The 24,631-nt window shown below is 45.4% G+C and overlaps 1 protein-coding gene across 1 annotated transcript in view; it reads left to right on the plus strand.

Moving 5' to 3' along the window:
• The window catches only part of TOP6B (topoisomerase 6 subunit B), a 131,179-nt gene that overhangs the window by 68,225 nt on the left and 38,323 nt on the right, over positions 1-24,631 (plus strand). Inside the window, exons 5-12 of the mRNA XM_086511355.1 lie at positions 10,218-10,352; positions 12,206-12,257; positions 12,576-12,640; positions 12,770-12,876; positions 12,976-13,078; positions 13,187-13,272; positions 13,363-13,559; positions 13,638-13,753. Coding sequence (XP_086367481.1) covers positions 10,218-10,352; positions 12,206-12,257; positions 12,576-12,640; positions 12,770-12,876; positions 12,976-13,078; positions 13,187-13,272; positions 13,363-13,559; positions 13,638-13,753 — 861 coding nt within the window. The remainder of the gene's footprint in view (positions 1-10,217; positions 10,353-12,205; positions 12,258-12,575; positions 12,641-12,769; positions 12,877-12,975; positions 13,079-13,186; positions 13,273-13,362; positions 13,560-13,637; positions 13,754-24,631) is intronic.

The raw sequence follows: 24,631 nt of genomic DNA on the forward strand, positions 1-24,631 counted from the left end.
CTCCAATGGTGGACCGCATTGTTGAACTAGGGTCAAGCCCCAACAACGTGGGTCCAATTCTAACAGCTTTTTGCGCCTGCATGGTTGACAAACACTTTTGAAGTGGATGTGATGACAGAATGGCACGAGTTGAATGCTAAACAGTGTGCGAATCTGGAAGAGTACAATAAACAGTTTTGGGCCGCACTGTTGCCAGTCACCTCTTACAGGTTTGTGCCTTTGTCAGAACAAATTGAGAAGTACTGTTGCGGATTGCCCAAGAAAATTAGGGACTACTGCACAAAGACTACTGTCATGAATAAGTTTCAATTGATAGAGAATGCAAGAGTGGCCAACAATCTGTCGAAGGGAGATTCCGATGGATTTAATAGCCACAAGAAAGGGGCCCAGGGCAAACAGTTTTCAGCCAAGGGCAATGTTGCAGCAAAGCCTTCTGAGTCTCCTGCAAAGAAGCCTTCCACTCAAGAAGCTGATACGTCCAAGAAGCAGTCTAAATCTTCTTCGGAACGAGGACAAGGACAAAAGAGGCATTTTTCTGGCAAAACTTTTCAAGAAAGGAAAGCTCTTAGGGAGGCCAAGAAATGCTACATTTGTGAACAGGAAGGACACTTTGCAAATGAGTGCCCATAGAAGAAGTCACAAGATAAGGATGACAAGTCAGACCATAAAGGGAAGAAGCCAAAGCCGAGTGCAGTAGTTGTTTCAGATTTGGTTGGAGATCAGCCAAACATAGATGCCACGGAGCTGTGCAGAGCTTGGGGCAAAGTTAGAGACCAGACAGTGCTGGTTTTCTTTGATCCAAGAGCCCGTGCAAATTTCATATCACCAGAATTGGCATCAAAGTTGGGCATTCGTGCAGAGGAGATGGGTATGACAGGCGAAGCAGGTTTGGCATGCCCAGGACATTCAGAGCTTGTTACTCCCATTCTGGGAAAGCTTCGTCTGCACATTCAGAGTTATGTCGATGCGGAAGAGTTTCATATTATGCCACTTGAGGGCTGTGATGTGTTATTGGGTATCCCATGGTGTTACAGGTTGCATTCTATGGTGGATACTTACAACAAAAAGATTACCCTTGTACATAGAGGAAAGACTCATGTCCTTGATGTAAAGCTTAAAGGCGAGTCTGTTCCAGTTGTTTCTGCTTCTGCTATTTCATCTGTAATAAAGAATCATCTTTCTGCGTACTTTATCTTTGCAAAAGAAGTACCTCAAGTTGTATCTAATTTGTCTACCTTAGATAAAGACAGGTCAACTTTTTTGAGTGGTTTCAGTGATTGTTTTTCGGACTCTTTGCCAAGGGAGTTACCTCCTGAGAGACCTGAGGATCATACTATAGATCTTGTGCCAGGTTCTAGTCCACCGAATAGACCACCATACAGGGTTAGTGCAGCCTAGCAGAAAGAGATTATGGGTCAAGTCAACGAGCTTTTAGAGAAGGGGCTGATTCAGCCCAGTTCATCCCCTTTTTGTTCGCCTGTACTCTTAGTGCAGAAGAAGGATGGTTCATGGCGCATGTGCATTGACTATCGCGCCTTGAATAAGAATACTATCAAGAACAGGTTCCCCATACCGAGGATAGATGACATTCTTGATCGGCTTGAGGGAGCGTCATTGTTTACAAGAATAGACCTAAAGAGCGGGTATCATCAGATACACATTAGACCAGAAGATGTCCATAAGACTGTGTTCAGGACAACATTTGGTCTCTATGAGTTTCTTGTCATGCCATTTGGTCTCACAAATGCTCCTGCCACATTTAATAGAATGATGGACATAATTTTTAGACCACATAGAAACTTCGTGGGTACCTTCTTTGATTACATGATCGTCTACTCAAAGTCTGAAGAAGAGCATAGGGATCACTTGACCGCAGTTTTCAATGAGCTACGCAAGAATAGGCTACTCATAAATGCGAAGAAGAGTGAATTCTTCTTGGAAGAGATTCACTTCCTTGGGCACATTGTTTCAAAGGATGGGGTACGCATGGATCCCGCTAAAGTGGAAGCAATTAGGTCATGGCCAGACTCGAAGTCCGTACATGACATTCGAAGCTTTCTAGGCTTATGTTCCTATTACAGGAGGTTCATCCGAAATTTTGCTGAGATTGCTTCTCCACTCCATGCACTGCAAGGAAAAGGAGTTACTTTCAAGTGGACAGCCAAGGAAATTTTAGCGTTCAAACACTTGAAAGAGAAGCTGACTTCAGATCCGGTAATTATTTTGCCAGATCTTTCTAAACCTTTTGTGGTTCAATGTGATGCGTGTGGCCATAGTCTTGGTGCAGTTCTAATGCAGAATGGCCGAGTAGTCGCATATGAGAGCAGAATTCTTTTGAAGACTGAAAGGAACTTGCAAGTCTATGAGAAAGAATTGCTGGCAGTAATTCATGCTCTCACTAGTTGGAAACACTATTTGCTAGGGGTTGATTTTGTTGTCCAAACGGATCATCAAACCTTGCGATATTTTCTTACACAGACGAAGTTGTCTAAGAAGCACATGCGATGGGCAAACATCTTGTCAATGTTCCATTTTCAGATTGTGCATGTGCAAGGGAAAAAGAACGTGGTGGATGATGCGTTGTCACGAAAGCCCCAAATTTCAGCAGTGTCAATTCCGTACCATTGTGAACTAGACGAAATGAAGACACAATATGCTGAAGATTCAAATTTTGCAAGGATCTATGACCAGCTTGTTGATGGGCAACATCATGAGCACTATATGCTTAAGAATGACTTTCTCATGATGCATGGAAAGTTATGCGTTACTAAACAGTTACGGCCAAAGATTTTGATGGAAAGTCATGCTCCACCTTATGCTAGGCATCGTGGAATTGATGCGACAGTGAAAGGGGTTGAGGCATTCTTCTATTGGCCAGCTTTGCATCAAGATGTTGACACATTTGTAAGATCATGCTTAGTATGCCAAAAAGTCAAATTTGACAGACAAAAGCAACCGGGATTGTTGCAGCCATTGCCGATCCCTGATAGGCCATGGGAAAGTATAGCAATGGACTTTATCTTTGATCTTCCAAGGACGCAAACAGGAAATGATGGGATTTGGACTATCATTTGTAGGTTCAGTAAGCAGGCCCATTTCATTCCTGTTAGGAAGAAGATAAAGCCAGAACACATGGTCAAGATATTCATGAGCAATATCTTTAAATATCATGGGATGCCTCAGTCAATTGTCAGTGACAGGGATCCACGTATGACGAGTCTTTTCTGGAAGGCATTGTTTGAGAACATGGGCACTACGCTCAAGTTCTCTTCTTCGTTTCATCCGCAAACTGATGGACAGTCAGAAGAGGCAAATTCTACTGTCTTGGACCTACTTAAATGTTATGTCTCAGAGCACAAGGCAACTTGGGAACACCATCTCCCATTGGTTGAATATGCTTACAATAACACTGTGCATACATCAACAGGTAAGGCACCATTTGAGATAGTGGAAGGAGGAAAGAAAGTCCCACCCATTTTGCAGACTAAGGACAAGATATTTGAGGCAGACAAGTATGTGCAAGATATGGATGAAACATACAGGAAGATAAAGATTGCTCTTGAGAAGACTCAGGCTAAGCAAAAGAAAGCTGCTGATCGTCACCGTCGTGAACTTGTATTTTCACTTGGTGATTGGGTACTTTTGCGCTTTGAAAAGGCCAGGTTAAGGAAAAGGAAAGGCAAGGAACGCTTGTTTCCTAAGCTCAGTATGCGATATTATGGTCCTTTTCAGATTTCAGAAAAGATCAGCGATGTAGCTTACAGGTTAAAGCTACCAGAAGGCTGGAAAATACATAATGCTTTTCATGTCAGCCTTCTAAGGTCCTTTGTTGGTGATGTGCCAGAGAATATGCTTGATGAGGAACAACCCGAAGTGGAAGAATTGGATGAAATCCTTGTTCCTGAACAGATATTGGCACATAAAGAAAGAAAGGTTAGAGGAAAAGTTGCAAGACGCTATTTGGTGAAGTTCAAGAACTATCCATCATTAGATGCCAAATGGATGGAAGAGTCTGAATTGCTTGATTCACCTCAGCTATTGCAATTGTATCTTGAAGCCTTTCAAATGGAACCCACAGTGACCTGATGCAACCTTTTTGGAGCAAGGCAAGAGCATGGTTCATGATGCTCAAGAGAGTAGTTAAGCAATTGTATCTACTCTTGCCATACAGAATTTAGCTAGAGAAGTTTGTGCTCAAGAGTACACTAGAAGACTTCTATGCTTGATATATGTGTCGTAGCCAGGTTGGTGGGATTGTTTAATCGTCCAACGCTACATTTCCGAAAGCATGCATATCTTGGATTCCCATCATAGAATATATGTGATATCAGGAGATATCTGCATGTATTATTGGCATGCAAGCGAGGTCGCTTGCAGTATTTCAAGGGTGGGGTGTGTCACCAGGAGGTGTATTTTTCCTGTTGCCTTCCGTAAATAAGTATTAGATATATTTATTTTATTTTTACTTGTTTGTCCCAAAACCCTTGAAAAGGTGCAAGTGGGCATTGCATGGCCAGTGTGAAACGGCTGTAGCCAAATGGGTTTCTCACATCGGGGATCTAGGTCGGTCAAACAGGGACTGCCCGGGCCAGTTAGCACTGAATTCTGATGAGTATGGAAGCTCGTGTGCGCCAAACTGGAATTTGGGCCACTCGTCAAGTCACTGCAACTTTATAAGTTGAAAGGGGCCAGTAAATTAACCCACATTGTAGATGTTGGTCAAATGGTAGTCTTCAATGATGGTCAGGAGACTGATAGGGACGCCATGAAAGCATCTCCTAAAATTTAGGGAACTGCTATTTTTGACCGGAAAATGTGTTCGCGTCATTAGCTCTGGAATGACAAGGGGAACATTCTATTGCTCTGCTGCCAAGTCAACTGACGCACCAGTTGAGATATTTTTAGCAGGGAAAGCCCAACTCGGAAACTGGGCGACGTGTCAGCCTGTGAGCGATTCTGCCACTCTGGGAGGCAAAAACGAGCTGCATATCAACAAAGGGGGCGCCATTTTCAGCCTCAGGTAGATTGTAGCAGGTACAGAAGCTATGGAATGCTTACCTTGCCCTCTATGCACAGTATGGTGACGGGAGTGATGCCCCGCACGCTACATACTGCTCTCTTTCTCCCCTACGTACAGTATGTTATGCCCCACTAGTGGGCTTCTCATTTGACCTATGTACAGTTCTGGGGGTTTATGCGCGTTTGCCAAGGCAAGAGCCTTCTGAACAGGAACCGGATTAGCTAATTGCTAATCCCCCACAGGTACGCACAGTTCCATCACGAAAGATTGCGAGTTTGGAGAGTTTTCTCGCGTGAAAACTCGTCCAATTCACAGGGGAACTGTCCCATTGCGTGCGGGAGCCCTTGGGACACGCGTAGGCGTGTTCGCTCCGCTAAAAACGATCCGAAACAGGGAATTACAGCCTGCTGTGTTTTTCTGCAGGTTTAGGGTTTCGCACCTAAACTGCAAGGGAACATCGGGGGAGCCTCGTGAGAGCCTTGGGATGCGTGTACAGGCTTTTGGGCTCCTGACAGTGAAAAACAGAGAATTACAGCCTGCTGAATTTCTGTGACAACTCACCGGAAAGCTTCCAGATATCGAGGGAATCCGTCCTAGACAGGTGTTTTTGACCTACAGGGGTTTTTGCGCCGTAATGCTGTCGAAAACCTGCGTTTTCAGCCCTCGCCAGGTTTGGACAGCTTTGTGAAAGCTTGTGCTAAGTGGTCGGATCGTCTACCTTAATTTGAATAAAGAAATCCCGAAAGGGGCGCCAGTCTTTGGGGCCTATAGGGTGTCGGTCTCGTGTGCGCAATGACATTCTAGTCGCTGGACGCAACTATGTTCTCTTCCCTTCTTAGTGCTCTGTGTAAAGTTAACAGGTAATTGAAATAGTACCGCCCTCTACGTTGTACGGGCCAATTATAACTAGATCCGAGCTAAATTCTTAAACTCTTTCGCTGCACCTGGCATTTGAACAATTCACTATGCGCATAGCAGGACAGCCTAGGCGCGTGGAGCATGTGATTGAGGAGAGGCATACTTCTACTGAGAGTGAGGCACCAAAGCTCGGAGAGGGGACTGGATTGGTTGGAGGGATACTCGTGGGAGTTTTTCTACGGGCATGCCACGAGACAAGAGACATCAAGAGGCTCGGGAGAATGTGTATGGGCCCACTATCGGGGACGGGGAAAGGTTCATGAGGCACTCTCCGTGCTTGCAAACGGCATAGTTACGCGTAACGGGGAAGGCGGAACGGCAAGATGCATGAAATGCCATTCCTTGTTTCGGATACTCATGTTTGAAACACGGAACGGGGATCCGGAACAGGAAATCGAGATGGGAACAGGGAACGGAGACCTGAAAATGGTAATTCCCTGTAACTATGGCAAACGGCACACCCCAGCTTATGAACATCCCCCTTGTTTGTGCAAGAGATGAGAGAGAGAGAGAGAGAGAGAGAGAGAGAGAGAGAGAGAGAGAGAGATTGAGATTTAATTATTGTCCATGGAGGTCAGATATGACCCATGGTACCAAAACAAAACATTACATCTGTTCTTCTAAAGACATTAGATACATATCACTTAGGGGATGAGGGTACGTCAGGGGGTAAAAGGAAAAGGGTAAGAACAAGAACGAAATCTAAGGGGGGTCAGGTGGAAGGGAAGCTAGCTTGGGAGTTCGAAACTCTTGGATAATGGCTTCACTGCCACGATAGACTGCCCAGTTACCTTGTTTATGGGCTTCATGCATCTTCTTGAGCTCGTTGCTCGAAGCTTGAGTTGATTTGTGGTCAATTTCTCGGTGATCCAAAGCTTTGTCACAAATCCATCCCCCGTTAGCTGAGGAAGACGCTCTCTATAGAAAGCCATCTTCGTACCCAACTCATGCGTAGGCTATATCCATGTACTCCTGGTATCCAACCCAGTCAAGTCTTGCCTGATGAGCCCAGTGATGGATTATGGTGGGTAGCGTAATGTGGCATTCATGATGTGATCATAATGCTAGAGAGAGAGAGAGAGAGAGAGAGAGAGAGAGAGAGAGATTAGTTAAGAACTAAACCAATTCACAAGACGATATGAATGTAGACACTACTTGATTATTCAACATAAGAAAATGATTACAAAGCTTATTATATAGGCATAGCACCTAGTGCTTGCACCCATCCAAAGGTCACTTGAATCTTCATGAAAGGGCAATATCCCTCTTGATCCTTGACCCTTCTAGTTGGCTCTAGGAATGACTCTTGGGACATCAGATGCCCACACATGGGCTATCACATGGTGCTACACACATGGCATCTACATGGCAGTCTACATGATAGGAGGGAGTTCTTGTAGCACCACAAAACTCACACCCCAACAATTCTCCCGTTGTGGGTTTTGTTACACTATTCACACACAATCCTCCCATCAAAACACACATGGGGTAGGTACACAAGGTCACAAACCTCCCCTTGAACACAATAGTAGGGTATGGAACACAAATTATCCCCCAGTCACAAGGTGGGATTCACAAATCCTCCCCTGCACACAAATGAGAGAAGTACAAATGATAGTGCTTCACAATATGTCGTTGTAGATTATGCCAACTTGATTGTCAGTGTCTTCTCATTGGAATCTTCAGCAGCAACAAGGTTGATTTTGTCTTTACCTCTGTCTTTATACCGCTCTTTGTAGCTGGTTCTGGTGGTGTTGTTGGAAAACTTTACTTGTCTGTCATCGAGCCTTTGACCACAGGTTTTACAAGGGTTTATTTCATAACAATCTTTGGAAAGATGGTTGGTTTTTTCACAGTGAGTGCACTTAAGATTTTTCTTTTTGTTGAAATTGCTTGATGTTATTGCATACGGTCCACTAGCTTCACTTGTGCCTCCCTTTAGTTTCTTCTCATGTTGTTGCAGTGAATTAATTACATCTTCAAGGTTGGGAATATGCTCCTCCTTTAGCACGGTGACTATTTGTTCATAGTGGTTATCAGGTAGTGCTTTGAGTAAGACGGCTACTTGATCTTCATTTCCTATAGGACATCGAATGTAGCCAAGTTGGGTGCAAATGCTTTTGAGCCGCTTCACAAGGGAAGCAATATCCTCCCCAGGCGCCATAATTAGGCTACAGAGCTACATCTCTAGGGATATTTTGGAGTGCTTTGCAACAGCTCCAAAATGTCGCTCTAGAGTAGTCCATGCCTCGTGTGTTGTGGTGGATTCATCTAAGTATTGCACAAAGTTGTCTCCAAGTGATGTGAGAAGGATGCCAAGTGCTTGTTCATCTTTTGCATGGAATTGTGCAAGGGTTTGACGTTTCTCTATCATTTAACTCTCCCCCAATGGCTTGACAACACTCCACAATTGTTTCTTCATCAAGTACCCCTTGGTTTTGGTTTGCCATGTGTGGAAGCCTTGGCCAATAAATTTGTCGATGTTCTTCTCTCCCATTGCGGTGCACCCCTAATGGGTGGTTTGGAGAAGGTCTTACCCTCCTGGGGCAGTGTTAGTGATAACAATGAGTGAGGGTGAAAAAGGAATTTACAAATGTTTGTTTCAATTGGAAGTCACTCTTCTCCTTCAAGAAGCACCTCTTCACAATCTTTTGAAACCTTGAAGCACGAAGAAAATGTCCTTGAAAAATAGATCAAAGATTTCCATGAAAAAGGCTTTGCTCCAATGCGAATGGAAAAGCTTTGAAATGCTGGTTGCTGAGACCTTTTTTTTTTTTCTTTTGGGATTTTCTGCAGCGTGGGAATGCCTGCAACACGGGTGAGAGCCTTGGGAAGGGGGGCCACTTTGTCTCGAAAAATAATTCCATTGCAACTGTGTGAGCTATGGCGTCCGTTGACAGCCGAACGAGGGCACGTGGGAGTCGCAGTTTGCAGACCTGCCAGCAAGCAAAAACCAGACTACAGCTCAACTTGAGATCCGCCCGAGCGCCGAAAATAGGCTCGGAGAGTTGACCTCGTGAGTCGTGACCCCACAACATCAAATTTAGGTTCGCCTTATACCAGTCCGCCTACCACGTTTCCTTGTTGGGGAAGGGTCTTTTGAAGATCGTATGGTGAGTGTAGCAGGTACCCGAGAGCTAGTGAGCTCCAAAAAACTCCAATTTAAGCATGCTAGGGCTCATTGAATAGCTCTTTCCAAGCTCTATGCACACACACATGTTTAGCAGAGAATTTAGGGCTTGTTGAGCTCAAAATTTGAAGCACAAAGCTCACATAAACACATGAAAAACAACTCAATCCTACTATGCTAATCGACTCTAATTACTCAAAAATTAGCCAAAATTGAACCGATGGGGCCCCAAAGTGAATTATGAGACCAGAAAGTTACAATGTGGTGGATTTGATACAAAGTCAGAGCAACAAAATAAAATTACTATCGAATCCTAAGCTGCTAGATGTGAGCTAAGCAGCTAGCTGGGGTTGTGTAGGATATGAGTAGGGGGTGAAGTGAGTGGGGGGCTAAGACAACACAATGTTGGTGTATCCTTAGAAAGAGCTAAATCAATAGCGATCCAACATCGATCGCTGGTGGATCTCATCAATCTCCTCCATGGTCAGTAGTCTGATCGGGTGTCGTGCATGTCCGGCCAAAGTGATCCAAATCCTTTGATGCAGCCTCCGTCGATGTTTGTGTAGTCCTCTGTAGTCGTGGGCCTCTGGATCTCCCTAGCTCGGTCGCTCGGTTGATCAACGTGTCTTTGGTGCGAGGAGAATGTGGGCTCTTTTGTGGTAGTAGCTCCTCCGGATGTCCAGTGTCTGCTCTAAAGAAATCTGTGATCTGTCTCTCAGACTGGCCAGCCTCTCTTCTCATCAGGCTATCTCTGTGTGCGTAGCTCGAGAAAAAACAATCCCAGGCATCTATGGTCCTCGTACCCCATGAATCTAGACAGTGGTCCAAAACCCTCTGTGAGCAGGCAGTGGAAGCGGCCTCGTATCTCATAGCAGACTGGGTAGTGGCATGTGTAGTGCAACTCTGTCTCAAACTCCATGTGACACCGGGGGCATGTCCTGGCCTCTGCTGGTACCTCGCTCTATCTCCCAGTCTCGACCTGAAGCTGGTGTGAAGATGTGCGTATTTGGCCAATAGCACATTGTATCTGGGTCTCGTCACAAAGCAGTCCTCCGTAAGCTGGAGAAGATGCTAGAGAGAGAGAGAGAGAGAGAGAGAGAGAGAGAGAGAGAGAATTTTGTTTGACAATCTTTCCTCGTTTAAATGCAGAAACGACTTGCAAAAGAGGCGAAGGAGCAAGAGAAGCAAGCCAAAATTGCTGCATCTGGCAAAAAGGTCAAAGAGATAGCCAAAAAGGTTTCAAAATCTCGGGGCGAATCATCCCTTTTCAAAGTTAGCTGCAAGGTTTGAACTAATTACTTATGTGAGAGGGTTGAGAGAAAATCGTATCATAATTATAAATCATTTTAAGGAAAAGGGCTCGAGTGAAGGAAATGTACCAATGGCTGCATTCTGAATGGCTTTTGATTGGATTCCCAAAGATTCGAAGTCATCCTTTAAATTCATAAGTATCGAATACATGCCAGCAGCAATATTGCAAACCATTAGTTTCCTTCGGTTTGAGCAATGGATTCACATTAGATGACATGCATGAGCATGGAAGGTGTCATATAGGATGGCAGATGAATAAATGGTATGGGGCAGTGGTGAGTTGGTTTTTACGCCATAGGCTAGTATGAACTAACTTTTTGTGTTTCAATCAAGGTGACATCCCTCTCTTGTCAACTATGACATGGGAATAGAAGTAGACGTATGAGATGTGTATGCAACAGCTACACATCAGGTGGGCATGGGGGATTAATCAACGTAATAGCCTGTGAAGATGCAATGCTATCATGTCCACTGCCTCCACATTGCTGGTACAATGACCACATGATATGGACATGTCTTATGCTGTGTTGAAATTGATTGTGAACAACAGAGCAGAGCGAAAAATTGCAAGACTAGAAGACTACTATATAGCATAAAAAAACGAGAATAATAAGTGCAATTAAGGAGGAGAGCCTAGAATGGATCTTTTCAGTTAGGTCACAAAGAGACAGGATCTCAATGAGAGGAAGTTCAATCACTACCTAGGAAAAATGCCTTTGCAACATTACAGATTTTGGCCATCAATTATCGACAAAATATGCCTTTGAGCACTTCGTAGAAATGACAAGTGATTCATAAAGTTGCTTTTGGGCTTTGGGGGCCAAGCGCCTATAAACAAGAGCCTAGGGTACCATTACTTTCCAGATTGCAGCACTGATTATGTCAGATCATGTGTGTACAGTGTGTGGTCTCCAAACAATTGTAACCCCTACATTTAATCAAGAAAATACTACAGAAAATGCCTAGTTGAGGGGCCAGGGCTTCTGAGAGTGCATATGTGCGCCGTCAACAACTGATGTCTACAGTGTATTTTCAAGTTGATTATATCAGATTGTGAGTGTATGTGCACTCTGAACAGTTGAAACTACGACAATTAATCAATAAAATAAAGAATTATTGCAAAGGGCGCCTAATTGAGGGGCCAGTGGTTTTGAGAATGGAATTCCACCACTTTGTGTCTCTTGTCTATAGTGTATTTTCAAGTTGAATTTGTTGTTTTCCCCTCAGTTCAGTATTGTTGCAGTGTTTTTACCGCCTTGTCAGTTCCATTTGAGGCTCTTGTACCCTCTTAATGATATTTGTTTTTTTGTTCTTTTCCCTCTCCCTTTGAGGCTGTTGTACCCTCTCATTGGTATCTGCATATGACTATTTATTTGTTTTTAGACCTAAAATGTGCGTATTATGCTCCAAAAAAGCGTGAGAGATTTGCTAGCAACAGACAAATGCCTTTGAGATATTGTAAGAATACAAAGGTTAGATGAACTCAGAATTCATCTATGTGCAAATTCTGGTGATGACCCCATTGCATGGCCACAATTTCCTTTAGTTTTGATGAATGTGTTGTTCTCTATGGGTGATAAATATAAAGAATTTGACTTTTGTTCCTTCAACAAATTTCTGTGCTTTTCAAGATCAATTTTTAGGGATTAGTTTGTGGTGCCTTTGGCCTTCCCTCTTATTATTACGGCCAAATGCAAGAGGAAGACCCTATGTTTGAGTTATACTTCCGACAATAAACACATGCTAATGATCATGGTCGTACATGCGTGCCACTTGTAACTGGATCTGTAAGCATGCCACATAATTGGTGCAAATTTAACTTGCAGGATAACGGAAGGGGAATGTCGCATGATGATATTCCGAATATGCTTGGTAGAGGTGGGTCCTTTTCTTTCATTTGCTTTTTGGAGATGTACAAAGAGACTGCAAAAGTGACCCTTGCACAGTTCATATAATAAGTTGGGTATTTTTTTTCTGTTTTTTGGGGGGCTGTGGCGTGCTTGGATTGCGCCTATTTGTAACTTTGTTAAATTAAATTGAACTCTAACATTGTTTGTTTCCAAACAACCTTTTGAACTGTCTAGACATGAACAATGAGAATAAGTAGGGAAGCCAGAGAAAGATCTTAGGTTCTATTATGCTATATAGACCCGTGCTTTTAATAGCATAATAGCTTTTGTCTTTGCTCTGGTGCAGTCCTATCTGGTACTAAGTATGGACTAAGGCAGACTCGAGGAAAATTCGGATTAGGTGCTAAGATGGTAATACATTCAGCTCTTTTAAAATATCACGGCTAACTGAGCAGCACATTTATTGTACATGTATGTCAGCACAAGCAGGATATACGACCAATGAGATTCTTACATGTTTGGACTTTCTTCATTTAACAGGCCTTGATCTGGGCCAAAATGAGTACAGGATTGCCTATTGATGTGAGAGCATCGACTAAGGGGCAAAATTTCATCTCTCATTGCGTTTTGGACATTGATATTCACAAGTATGCTTGACTCTGAAGTCTACCTACTCTGCACACACACAAAGACAGAAGTTTACTCGATTACTTGAAAATTCAACAAGTTTAGTTTTCGTAATCCAGAAATATTCCACATGTCCATCTGCATGAGAAGCTGGATAACTCATTTAGATGGCATGGTGCTGAAATTCAAGTTACGATTGAAGGCAACTGGACAACTTATCGAGTAAACTTGTTTTTTTGCTGAAGTATCGCGTTCATGTTTTTCCTTCTTTTCTTTGCTGGTGTCTTTTACACTAAAAGTTTGTAAGCACTTCTGAATCCAAACTTTCAGTCAAAAATAATCAGCTACATGCGCCAAATGGCTGTAATCACACCCTATGCAGAGTTTCTCTTCAGATTTATTACTGAAAGTCAAGAGTAAGCACTTTCACTAAAGCTATGTGTGTGTCTAACATGTGGGCTGACTTGAGTATACATCAACTTACACAATCTTATACATCTGCGCAGCAAAAATGTCACAATTCGGTTTCAGCGACGAACAGATGTGATGCCCCCTCCACCAGAAGAGACCAAGTATCATCCATCTGCCGTTGATCTGCTTCTAATAAAACGCTTGATTTCAGAAACATCAAAGCAAAACCTTGTTCAATTTCTTCAGCACGATTTCACTAGTATAAGCAAAGCCCATGCTGAACGCCTTATTGGTATAAAGACGTGATTTCTGCAAGATACCAGTATTGTTTTGTCCATGAAAGTCCACTACATTTGTCTTTTGATTGCAGGGGAAATGGGCTCAGAGTTTTCTGCCAAGACGCTAGTCAAATCCTTGACAGATCAGCAGATTGTTCGCATTCATCAATTATTTCGGCAAGCTAAATTTGATGAACCAAGTGGGGAGGTAACTTGACCTCTCTCTCCCTCTCATTTCATTTCATTTTCTCATTGCTCTCTCTCTCTCTCTCTCTCTCTCTCTCTCTCTCTCTCTCTCCACAGCCAGCCTACACGGAGACGATCTGGAAAAATGCCCCAGAACAGTTGGTATGATGAGGAGTGTAGAGAGATGAGGATCAAGTTACAGAGGGAAGTGCTCATGGGAATTACCACACATAGACAGTCACGGATTATCTTTCGCCGCCAAGTGCGACGAAAGAAAAGGGCTTATTTATCCCAGCTAGAGCAAGATCTGTATCAGTTATTTATAAGTCAGGACTCAGGCGAAGAAGCATGGAGGCTATTCCATGAACATTCACCACCACCAGCGGTCACCTCCATTGAGACATGGGGGGAATATGCCACATCTCTCTACACAGCATCAGGACAACCACCTCTGCCGGACCCACTAGAGACATGCTCGGAGACATGTTCTTTCTTTACTGCCAAGAGGGTAAGTAAAGCTATTGACAGGATGAAGACAAGGAGAGCACGTGATCATGATGGTCCGGTACCAAAGCACTTCATCCATGCGAGAGATATGCTCGCAGAGCTCCTGGGTATGATGTTTAATCGAGCCATGTATGAAGGCTTCCTTGAGACTTGGAGTATGTCCACGATTGTGCCTGTTTTCAAGTCAGGAGATCCCATGATTCCCGGGAATTATCGCACCATCATGGTTGGTCACACATTAGCTAGGCTGTATGTATCCATTCTTGAACAGGAGCTGAGTAGATAGGCAGAGCGAGAGGGCATAAGAGCACCAGGGCAAGCAGGTTTCAGGAGAGGTTTCTCCACTCTTGACCAGATTCTGACACTCAGAGCTATTATTGAGGAGGGTAAACACCATGGCAAGAGGATCTATTGTAGCTTTGTGTAAGGTGCAACGGAAGTGGATGTTGAACTTTGCTCAAGATGAGTGCTCCGAACTGTGCTCAAGGTTCCTTTTACTTACGGAAGGGAGAGCCTTCCGTTCCTTTAGTGAGAGAGCGCAATGGACACAAACAAAGTGGTGAACACTGTGAATGAAGGTGCATGAGTCTGAGAGATAGAGAGAGAAGAAATGAAATGAAATGAAATGTTATATTAACGTCTTCAAAAGGCCAAAATGACCTATGAGACCAATCAGTTACAAAATAGTGAATCTAATACCATGTCTGGGTACAAAAGAACTAGAAAAGAACTAGAAGTGGAACAAAATACTACTACTACTACTACAATCTAAAACTACGTGGGTGTAGCAGCTGATACAATAGATACCCGGTAAACTAGATGTAACAGTGTGTGAAACAAAGATGGAAGAAATGGTGAGGATCCATCCTCATCTGCACTCTGGATGTCGAGAGAGTATGGCTCGAATCTTCTGTTGTAGTCTCCGTCGATGCTGTGTAGCTCCTCTCCTCAGTCGCGGTCGTCTGTATCTCTGTAGCTCCAATGCTCGGTCGATGAGAGTGCCAGTAGTGGTCGAAAATGTGTGGGACGAGCTCTGCAGTGGTGGCTGCTCCTCTGGCTGTCCCATATCTAGTGAAAAGAAATCTGTAATGTGTCTCTGGGACTGCCTCTCTCTAGCTCTCCCCAGTAAAGTGTCTCTACACCTGTGTAACTCAAGTAGATATAGTCCAAGACATCTCTGATCCTCATAACTCATGACCCTAGATAGAGGACCAAAACCCTCTCTGAATAAGCAGTGGAAACGCCCCCGTATCTCATAGAACACTGTGCAATGACATATGTAGTGCAACTCTGTCTCTGGCTCTCGCTGGCATAATCGGCATATCCTGCTGTCTACTGGTATCCCTCTGAATCTACCAGTCTCAATCTCGAGCTGATGTGAGGATGTGCGTATCTGACCAATGGCACAACGCAAACCATGAGACATATGTGTGTCCATGTAGCTGGGTCAAATCACAAACCCATCTCCTGTGAGGTGGAGAAGATGCTCTCTATAGAAAGCCATCTTCGTGCTCAACTGCTGAGGCGGCTCTATCCATGTCCTCCTGGTGTCGAGCTGGATCAGGTCCTGACGAATGAGTCTAGTGATCTCCACCCGTGTAAGAGACAGCGAGGGTGCCTGAAGAGAATACTGGAAAGGGGGCAACCTGTCCATGGTGAAGCCATGCGTCTGAAACCATGAAGTCATCTGTGCATACCAGCATGAAGTGTCCCCCTGTAGAGCTAACTGTCTGGAAGACTCAAGGGCCAGTCTAGCATATCTGTCTCTAGTAGTATCCCATAGGTTGTGCACAAAGGACACTGATCTGGTAAGCGCCTCAATCTCCATGGTGGGGGCAGCTAGCTCTGCTCGAATGATCGCGTGAGGTACGGAGGCCTTGGCTCTAATCAATCGGGAGATCATAGATACCAAGGGCCTCTCCATACGTCTCCAACCATCCTGGCCTACAGAAGGTCCCCATACCTGTACCCCATACATCATAGCTGAGGCTACTAAAGTATCAAAGAGCCATAACTTTGTCCGAGGTTCCTGGAACTGAACCTGCGAACACATCCTCTCCAAGCCTCCCAAGGCCGCATAAGCTCTGGTCAGTCTAGTCTCTGCTGCTCTCCCCAAAGAAAACCTCGGCCGAGTGAAGACTATCCCAAGGTAAGTGTATGCATCTGTATACTCCACAATCTCTTGACCATACGTGAAGGTCGGTGCCGATCTCCTGATCCACTGCGGTGTGGTGTTAAACACCATGACCTTGGTTTTACCAAGGTTTACAGACAATCCACTATCCTCTGCAAAACTGTGTAATGCATCCAACTGTCGCTGCATACCCTCTGGTGAGTCAGAGATCAAGACAATATCATCAGCATATAACAACAATGGGATCCACGTACCTGCCAGCTGGGCACCTCTATCACCCTCTCTGTCAATGTAATCAGACACCTCATCAACATACATACCAAATAGAGTAGGAGACAATGGGCAACCCTGTTTCACCCCGATAGTGGAGTGAACTAAGTCAGATATCCCCTCTGGGGTGCGTACATGTCCCATCACTGATCTGTATAAAGCCATAATCCCCCAAATCAACACTGTGGGCACCCCCATCTCCTGCAGTCTGCGCATCAGTCGAGCTCTCGGTACCATGTCAAATGCTTTGCGGAAATCCACAAAGCTACAATAAATCCGTCTCCCATGTGACCTGCCCTCCTCAATGATAGCTCTAAGTGTCAGAATATGGTCAAGAGTGGAGAAACCCCTCCTGAAACCTGCCTGTCCCTTTGCTCGTACACCCTCACCCTCTGCCCAGTTACTCAACTGTTGCTCAATAATGGATGCATACAATCGTGCGAGTGTGTGTCCAACCATAATAGTGCGGTAATTTCCAGGATCTGTAGGATCACCTGCCTTGAATATAGGCACAATAGTAGACAACCTCCAAGTCTCAGGTAATCCCTCACACATGGCACGATTGAACAACACTGCAAGAACCTCCATCAGCATATCCCTAGCATGTATAAAGTGCTCCGCTACTAGACCGTCATGATCGTAAGCCCTCCTGGTCCTCATCCTGTCAATGGCTCTCTTTACCATCTCAGTGGTAAAGAAGGTGCTCGTAGGTGGACATGGCTCTGTAGGATCTGGAAGCGGATCCTGCCTAGGAACCGTATATAACGATGTCGCATACTGGCCCCACACATCAGGAGAAGTAATCATTGGGGGAGGGGAGTGCTCATGGAAGAGTCGCCATGCCTCGCCTGAGTCTCTATTGAAGAACAATTGATACAAGTCTCGCTCCATCTGGGCCAGGTAAGCTCGTTTCTTCTGTCGCACAAGGCGCCGGAAAGCAATCCGCGACTGTCTGTAGGTGATGACTCCTAAATGAAGATCCCTCTGAAGCTGGGCTCTCATCTCTCTGCACTCCTCATCATACCAACTATTCTGGGGCATGCTCCCAGAATGTCGCCTCCGATCCGGTTGAGTGTGTGGGTATGCCTCTGATGCTGCATCATGTAGTGTCTCAGTCAGTAAAGTAGTGCACTCCTCTACTGAGAGGCCTGGAGCAACTGTGCATAGACGATCCCAGATCGCCTCTGTATAAACCGAGTCAGTCTCTGGTGTAAATGTATAACGGGTGTGTGACCTGCCTCCTGATTTTTGGGCTGTACTAAACTGAAAAGATACTGACAGTGTCAAGAGAGCATGATCCACTGCTACCCCCACTGGTCTGGCTCCCACTGTGAAATCCTGAATACAAGGAATAAAGCTCGGCTGTGTCATAACATTGTCCACTGTACTGGCCCCATGTTTGTGTGGAAAGCATGTGAAGCTTGCTGCTCCAGGAAACCGCTGTAAGCCATTAAGTATGGCTAGCCCATGTGTAGTCGTCATCTCCGTGAGGTATCTCCCATACTCAGTCTGCTCTCTGTCATGTGAGCATCTGTCAAACCCCAGCTCACCCACATCCAACTCTCTAAGCATCTCATCTGAAGTGTCGTAGAAGACTGTCTGACAGTTGCCCGTTCGAGCATTGAAGTCTCCTAGGAGGATGATATCACCATCCCTAGAAAACTCCCATATATCATCATCTAGAATTGAGAAAGGCGACTACCCTCTGGATACAGCATATACTGACGTACTGGGGGGGAAGTAACATATAGCAATATATAGAAATCGACCTGTGTCAGCTCTCAGCCTCACCCACATGTATCTAGCCTGATCAGCTCTCAGAGAATACGACACCAGGAAGTTGTCAAACCCTCCTTTGAAGGCCCCACTCTCTATGGCGAGAGCGGTCTACTTATGATTGCACAAATCTCTACAATGCTTGGACTTGCTGACGATGTCGACGACGACGAGACGGGCTGAAATCTAAAAACGCTAAGGGCTGAAATCTGCAAATCTTTATTTGCTGAATTCTGACTCTATGTCAGTGACGATGTCGATGGCGATGATGCGACGACGACGCGCTGAAAACGCAGATGCTGAAATCTGCGTTTTTCGGGCTGAATCTGTAAACCTTGCAGAATCTGACCGTGTGGCGAGGCTGCGGGAAGGTGAGATCTGTGAGGTGCAGGGGTTTTGCTGTGGAGTCTGACTGTTGAAAACTGAAAACGCTGATCTTGTGGGGATTCCGTCCCGAAGATCTGCAAAAACGCTAGGGCTGAAAATCCTCCTACTGCTGCTGGATGTCTTGCAAATGCAAAAGGCTAGGCTTCTTGTTCTGTCTTGTTGTTGCCGGGGCTGATCTGCTATGCACAAAACGCCAGGCTGTCTGTGGATGAAAACGCTAGGTCCTTGCAAATGCAAAAACGCTAGCCTTGCTGATGTGGGGGGTCTTGCTGAGAAGTTGCCTGTTGAGCAAGATGCTCCTACTGCCTCTTATGCCAGAAAGTGCTAGTGCTAAGTTTCTACTTATACAAACTTAGCAAAATTGCCCTACTTACTTTCCAACAAAACTCACTTAAAAATAATAAGTGAAAAATGTCAAAAATAGGGAAAATAGGTCTATGCACTGTAAGAATGCTACTGATGGGATCTGATTGGAATCTGATGGTCATGTTGTGTGCAACCAGAGGATATGCATCTAATCTAAGTGTTTGGATATGCACGGTCTGCCAGATCACTTCCTATTCTAGACTGACTTGACTGAACTGAACCCTGGTCATGTTGTAGCTTGTCCACGGACACATAGGGTTGGATCTGTCACGTGACATCTCCTCCTTTTCAAAGTGAGGTACTGGTACCGAACTGTATGGCGTCGAGGGAGATCGCCAATAGCATCCGGAATCTTGGAAGGGACTCTTCGCCAGCCCACTTTGATGTGTGGGTCGTGCAGTACTTGAATTGTATAAAGGTCTGCAACGCTTGCTTCTTTGGGCCGCGCCGAAAGCGACACAAAGTCTTCTGTGGCTCCTTCGATGCTTCAACTTCGTCTAGAGTCGTGCTTCTTCCTTCTTCAAGAACCTCCATGTCTGAAAATTCTTGAAACCACTTTCAACATAAAAACATGAACATACCTATTCCATGTAAAGTGACTGGAAAAAATATTGTCTTCCTAAAAGACTGTGCATGCGATGTAGATGAACAAATAGACGGAGTGTCAAACCGTTCACGAGACACACGCAAACAATGAGATCGAATCTTGTCTTGCTGATCTAAATCAATCAACTGTGGCAATTCACAACGGAAATGCCCATGCTTGGTGCTCATACTTTCTTGGGCTCTTTCAACAACTGTGTCGTGCCAAGGAAGAGACATGGAATGTGACTTCCTTGAATGCATACCTTCAGGCAAAGAGTGAATAGAGACTCCATAACAAGGCATAGATTTGGTAGCATTCAACCACTCCAATAGATCCTAGTTCGACCCGTCAGGTGGAGTAGTCTGTTCAAATTCAAGGCTGGTTGCTAGGGACAAAGAACTATGTTGCACGACGGGATCCATGCCTCCTTCTAGGCGAATTTGTTGCATCGGGGAGCCAGGAGTATGTATCCACATGGCATCATTCCCCCAATCATGAAGTGCTTTAGTGTGTCGCAGCCATGGTCTTCCGATGAGCAAGGAAAATCCGCCCTCCACCTGTGGAAGACGAATCACAACAAAATCCAAACTAAAAGTGAAATCTTGTATCTGCAGAGGCACCTTTTCCACTATGCCCACAGGGTATACTGTCCTTTGGTTGGCCAATGTTACTGTGAAGGGGGGCAGGTTGAGTAGGCTGCAGGCCTAAAGCCATCATAGTGAACTTAGGCATCATATTGATGCCAAATCCACCATCCACAATTACTCCTGAAAATTTCTGCCCCAAGACGGACACTATCAGGCGAGGGCTTCTATAATCAGTGAGGGGAGCAGCGGGATTGGATATCATATAGGACTCTGATGGTCGCACTGAGAGGTGTCCGCCACTAGGACTTGCTCCGGGATAAAGTGACTCAATAACAGCAAGGGTGTCGCTTCTAAAACTCGCATCTAGTCGCAACGTGTCATAGAGGGACACTTGTTGGAAGGTGTTCTTCAAGACTGTCTCTGCTCTAAGCTTTTCTTGTATTACTAGTGGTTTCTCTGGTACCTTGATCTTCTTTAGATCGGAAACTGCTTCCAAGAAAGCTTCATCAATATCGGAGAGCAAAGATTTGGATTCTTTCATGGCACTGGGGGATGGCTTGTCAACAGCTGGAAGCAGGGTATCCACTGGTGTGAGAATGTGTGGGGGAGTTGAACTTGCTGGAATGCTAAGACCGAGAGCGGCTCTCTGGGCCCAAGTGAGGACACCTGATGGCTCCTCTACCAATTGGAGCTTATTTTGAGGGGTAACCACGTGGGTAGAAGGGGGCGGCTGAGGAACGGTGCTAACTGCTATCAAATTGAGCTTGGGAAAGGTAAACTCATTTTGGCTTTGACTTGGGTTCGAAGCCGTGGATGCACGAACTTTAGGGCAATCCTTACTGTAGCAATCCGTTTCAGGGCAATGACGACAGAGAGGGGACCCTTTAGGCAGAGGGCATTTGTTTTGGTAATGACCATATTCCCCGCATCTGTAGCACAAAATGGGCCAATTCAATGGGCGAGTCGAAGGACGAGGTGGTCCTTGCTCCTGGTGCATGGAATTGGAGGTGGAGGCATAGAAGCTGAGGTGGGGAGGGAGCATGGGTGTGATAAAAGCTCTGAGAGGGAAAAGTGCTCTGCATACCTAGGAGGGGTTGTCAGCAGAGGTGGCATCTGGTTTTGATGGCCATAGGGTGAAACCATGTTGGATGCAGGTGCTATCCCTTGTTGGAGGGAAGGACCTAGACTTTGTTGTATTTGCCGCAATCCCTTGATATGGTAGCAATCCTTGTCTTCATGCCCCGACTTTTCGTAGAAGTGGCAATAAGCCCGAAGGGCACAGTCCTGTGGCGGATGTCCTGGAGAGCGACACGAGGCTGCACCATACCATAGCCTTAGTTTCCTGCTGAGACCGAAGCTTTTCTAGCTCTCTCTTGATTTGATCCAAAGCCTCAAGATGTGGTGGTTTCTCTTGGCGAAGAGAGATTGATTTCTCCTCTTGAAGAGCGTGTTGTAGTTTTAGGGCTTCAAGTTCTCTTCGTAAAGAAGTCAATGGATCAGCAAGACTTTTTGAAAACACAGAGGGAGTCTCTATGTGAGGGGAGTTGGTGAACAGCTTCCTAGCCCCCTCTATCCTAGTAGCAATTGCGATGAATTCCTCGAGAGTGACATCGGTTCGGAGATTCTCTCGGAGTTTTTGCTGAGAAGTTTTGGGAAGCGCCTTCTCTACCTACTTCTTAACCATAAATTCACCGGGTTGCTGGGAAAGCTAGGCAACCAGAGACTTGGTTTTAGTCATAAGTTCTGCACAAGTCTCCTCTGGCTGGAGCACCATGTTGGCCAACTCATCCAAAACCTTCTCCTAGTAGTCACTTGGCCTGAATGCTGCACAGAACTGTTGTCTTAAGGCTACCCAAGTTGCAAAATGGTTCTCTACAAATTGGCTGTACCATTTGTCTGCTAAGCCATCCAAGGTAGATGGAAAGAGTACCAAATAACCATCCTCTCTATTAAGACCACGACCCCTACAGAGAGATACAAACCTCCTTGCATGGTCTTCAGCATCTTCTGAAGAGAGTCCTTTGAAGGTAAGGAGCTGATGTTTACCTTGGCCAAAACACTAGCCAACGCCTCCATGGCCCCTTGCTCAGGAGCCTGTTGCTCAATAGCCTGTTGTAGCAGAATAGGAGAGAGCTTTACTAGGGAAGGTGATTTGGAAGATGTGGAACCGGATGGAGGAATGGGTGATGTCTTATGTGGAGGTATGGGTGATGAGGTTGATGGACTTCTACTAGGTATTAAGGGTCGTCTTCTGTTGTAGTACTTCAAAAGACTTAGTAGTGCACTTTGACGCTGGACTGACCGCCTTGTATGTGTCATGCAGCGACCACCAATCCAACCAAGCTTTGGGCAAGAAAACCTTGAATTGGTTGAAGACTGGTCTAGACTCTACTAGACCAGGCAAGTGAGTAGACCCAGGCTAGACCAGGGCGAGAGGAGAACAGTGCAAGGCAAGGTAGGCGAAGCTAGATAAACCCAACTAGTTTCAAGATTTGTACCTCACAGAGAGTGAGACTTCAGTTGAGGTCCCACCGTGATCGCCAAATGAGCACCTGTAGCGCGGATAGTGTGTCGTGCTCTCTACAAGGGGTGCTCCTCAGTGCAATGTGCGTGACAATCTCACTCAAACAGACTGAAAACAAGGAACAAATAGACAACAACTGAGCTCACAGAGACACAACAGCAGACCACAACATATGACTCGACTATCTCAAAGAACTGATACAGACTCTGGCGTGGCAGCACACTCAGCTCCAGCGAGGACTCACAGGTACAATGGGGTGTCGAGGCTCAAATGTGTAGGGATGGTGAAGCAGTGGTGTGTGTATAGACTCGCTACTCCTAACGACGACGCTAGACCATAGAGCTAGAAGATGATGATCTTGACCCAACAGCTACTACTCACCTGTACCACCATAAAGAGCCACCAACGGCTCATAAATGTCAGCCATCTAATTCTATCTCCAGACTGAGTGGAGGTGGTGACCTGGCCACGATGTCCACTAGACCAGTCCGTATCTCTGTTGCCACGTGTCACTTCCCAACCCAGAGAGTCCGTCCAGTGTGAACTAGCCTAGACCAACTGTACTAACTGTGTGTCCTGTGAAAGTGACATTGTAGCTTGCTACATTTGGTCGAGCAGCGCTTGGCTATCCCACAACCAAGCGGCTAAAAGAATGGGCTGACGGTTATCCGAGTCCCCAAGGTTCACTTTCCTGACAAGCTTAGGAGGTGTTTTTGGCGAGGATGCGTCTAAAGATGAAGATTTCACTGCCTTTTGGAGTTTGAAGACATCATGAGCTGGCATCTTCTCAATATTGAAATCAGCTTTTTCTTCTTGTAACCATCCTTGTGGAAGCTCGTTGAAGGGGAGTTCATCAAACACAGAGGAGTTTGAGGGTTGGGGGAACCCTTGTAAAGGAGATTTCTTACCACTTCTGTGGTCCTTGATAGGCTCACTAAGCCCATAGGTCTGGCTGGGAGGAGTATCTTAGTCAACAGCTACCATGACTTCGACACCTACTTCTGGGCTAGGAAGCACACTGGGGCAGCTATTGTAAGGACAGTGGTAGATGGGGTATCCTCGGGCAAAGATTGAATGGAAAGCACATAACAAGGCATAGATTTCGTACCTTCCAACGACTCAAGCATGTCTTCTTTTGGCCTGTGAGGTGGGGTAGGCTGTTGCAGCTCGGGGTTGGACTCCACTGACAAGGAACTATGGTGCACCGATGGATCCATGCCTCCTTCAAGGCGAATGGGTTTCATTGGGGAGCCCATAGTATATATCCACATGGCATCATTGCTCCAATTATATAGCGCTTAGTGTGCCGCAGCCATGGTCGATCAATGAGCAAAGGAAATCCTCCCTCAACCTAGGGAAGACGAACCACAACAAAATCCACGTTGAAGGGGAAATCTTGTACCTACAGAGGCACCTTGTCCACTATGCCCAATGGGTAGACTATCCTTTGATCGGCCAACGTAACTGTAATGGGGGCGGGTTGGGTAGGCTGCAGACCTAAGGCCAACATTGTGATCTCAGGCATTGATGCTAGATCCACCATCCACTAGTACACCTAAGAAGCGTCCTAGAATAGACAGTTAGACGAAGACTCTTGTAATCAATGAGCCATTGTTTCCAAGAAGGTCCCATCAATATCAGAGAACAGATTGGTAGGTCGGTCTTTGGCACTAGTGGATGGCTTGTTAGCTCCTAGAGGAGGTGGACTAGGTTGTGAAACTGGGAATGGAAGAGCTAAGGCCGAGGGCTGCCCTGTGTGCTCG

This window comes from Adiantum capillus-veneris, chromosome 4 (genome assembly GCF_014529385.1).
Source record: "Adiantum capillus-veneris isolate H3 chromosome 4, ASM1452938v2, whole genome shotgun sequence".
Lineage (NCBI taxonomy): Eukaryota > Viridiplantae > Streptophyta > Polypodiopsida > Polypodiales > Pteridaceae > Adiantum > Adiantum capillus-veneris.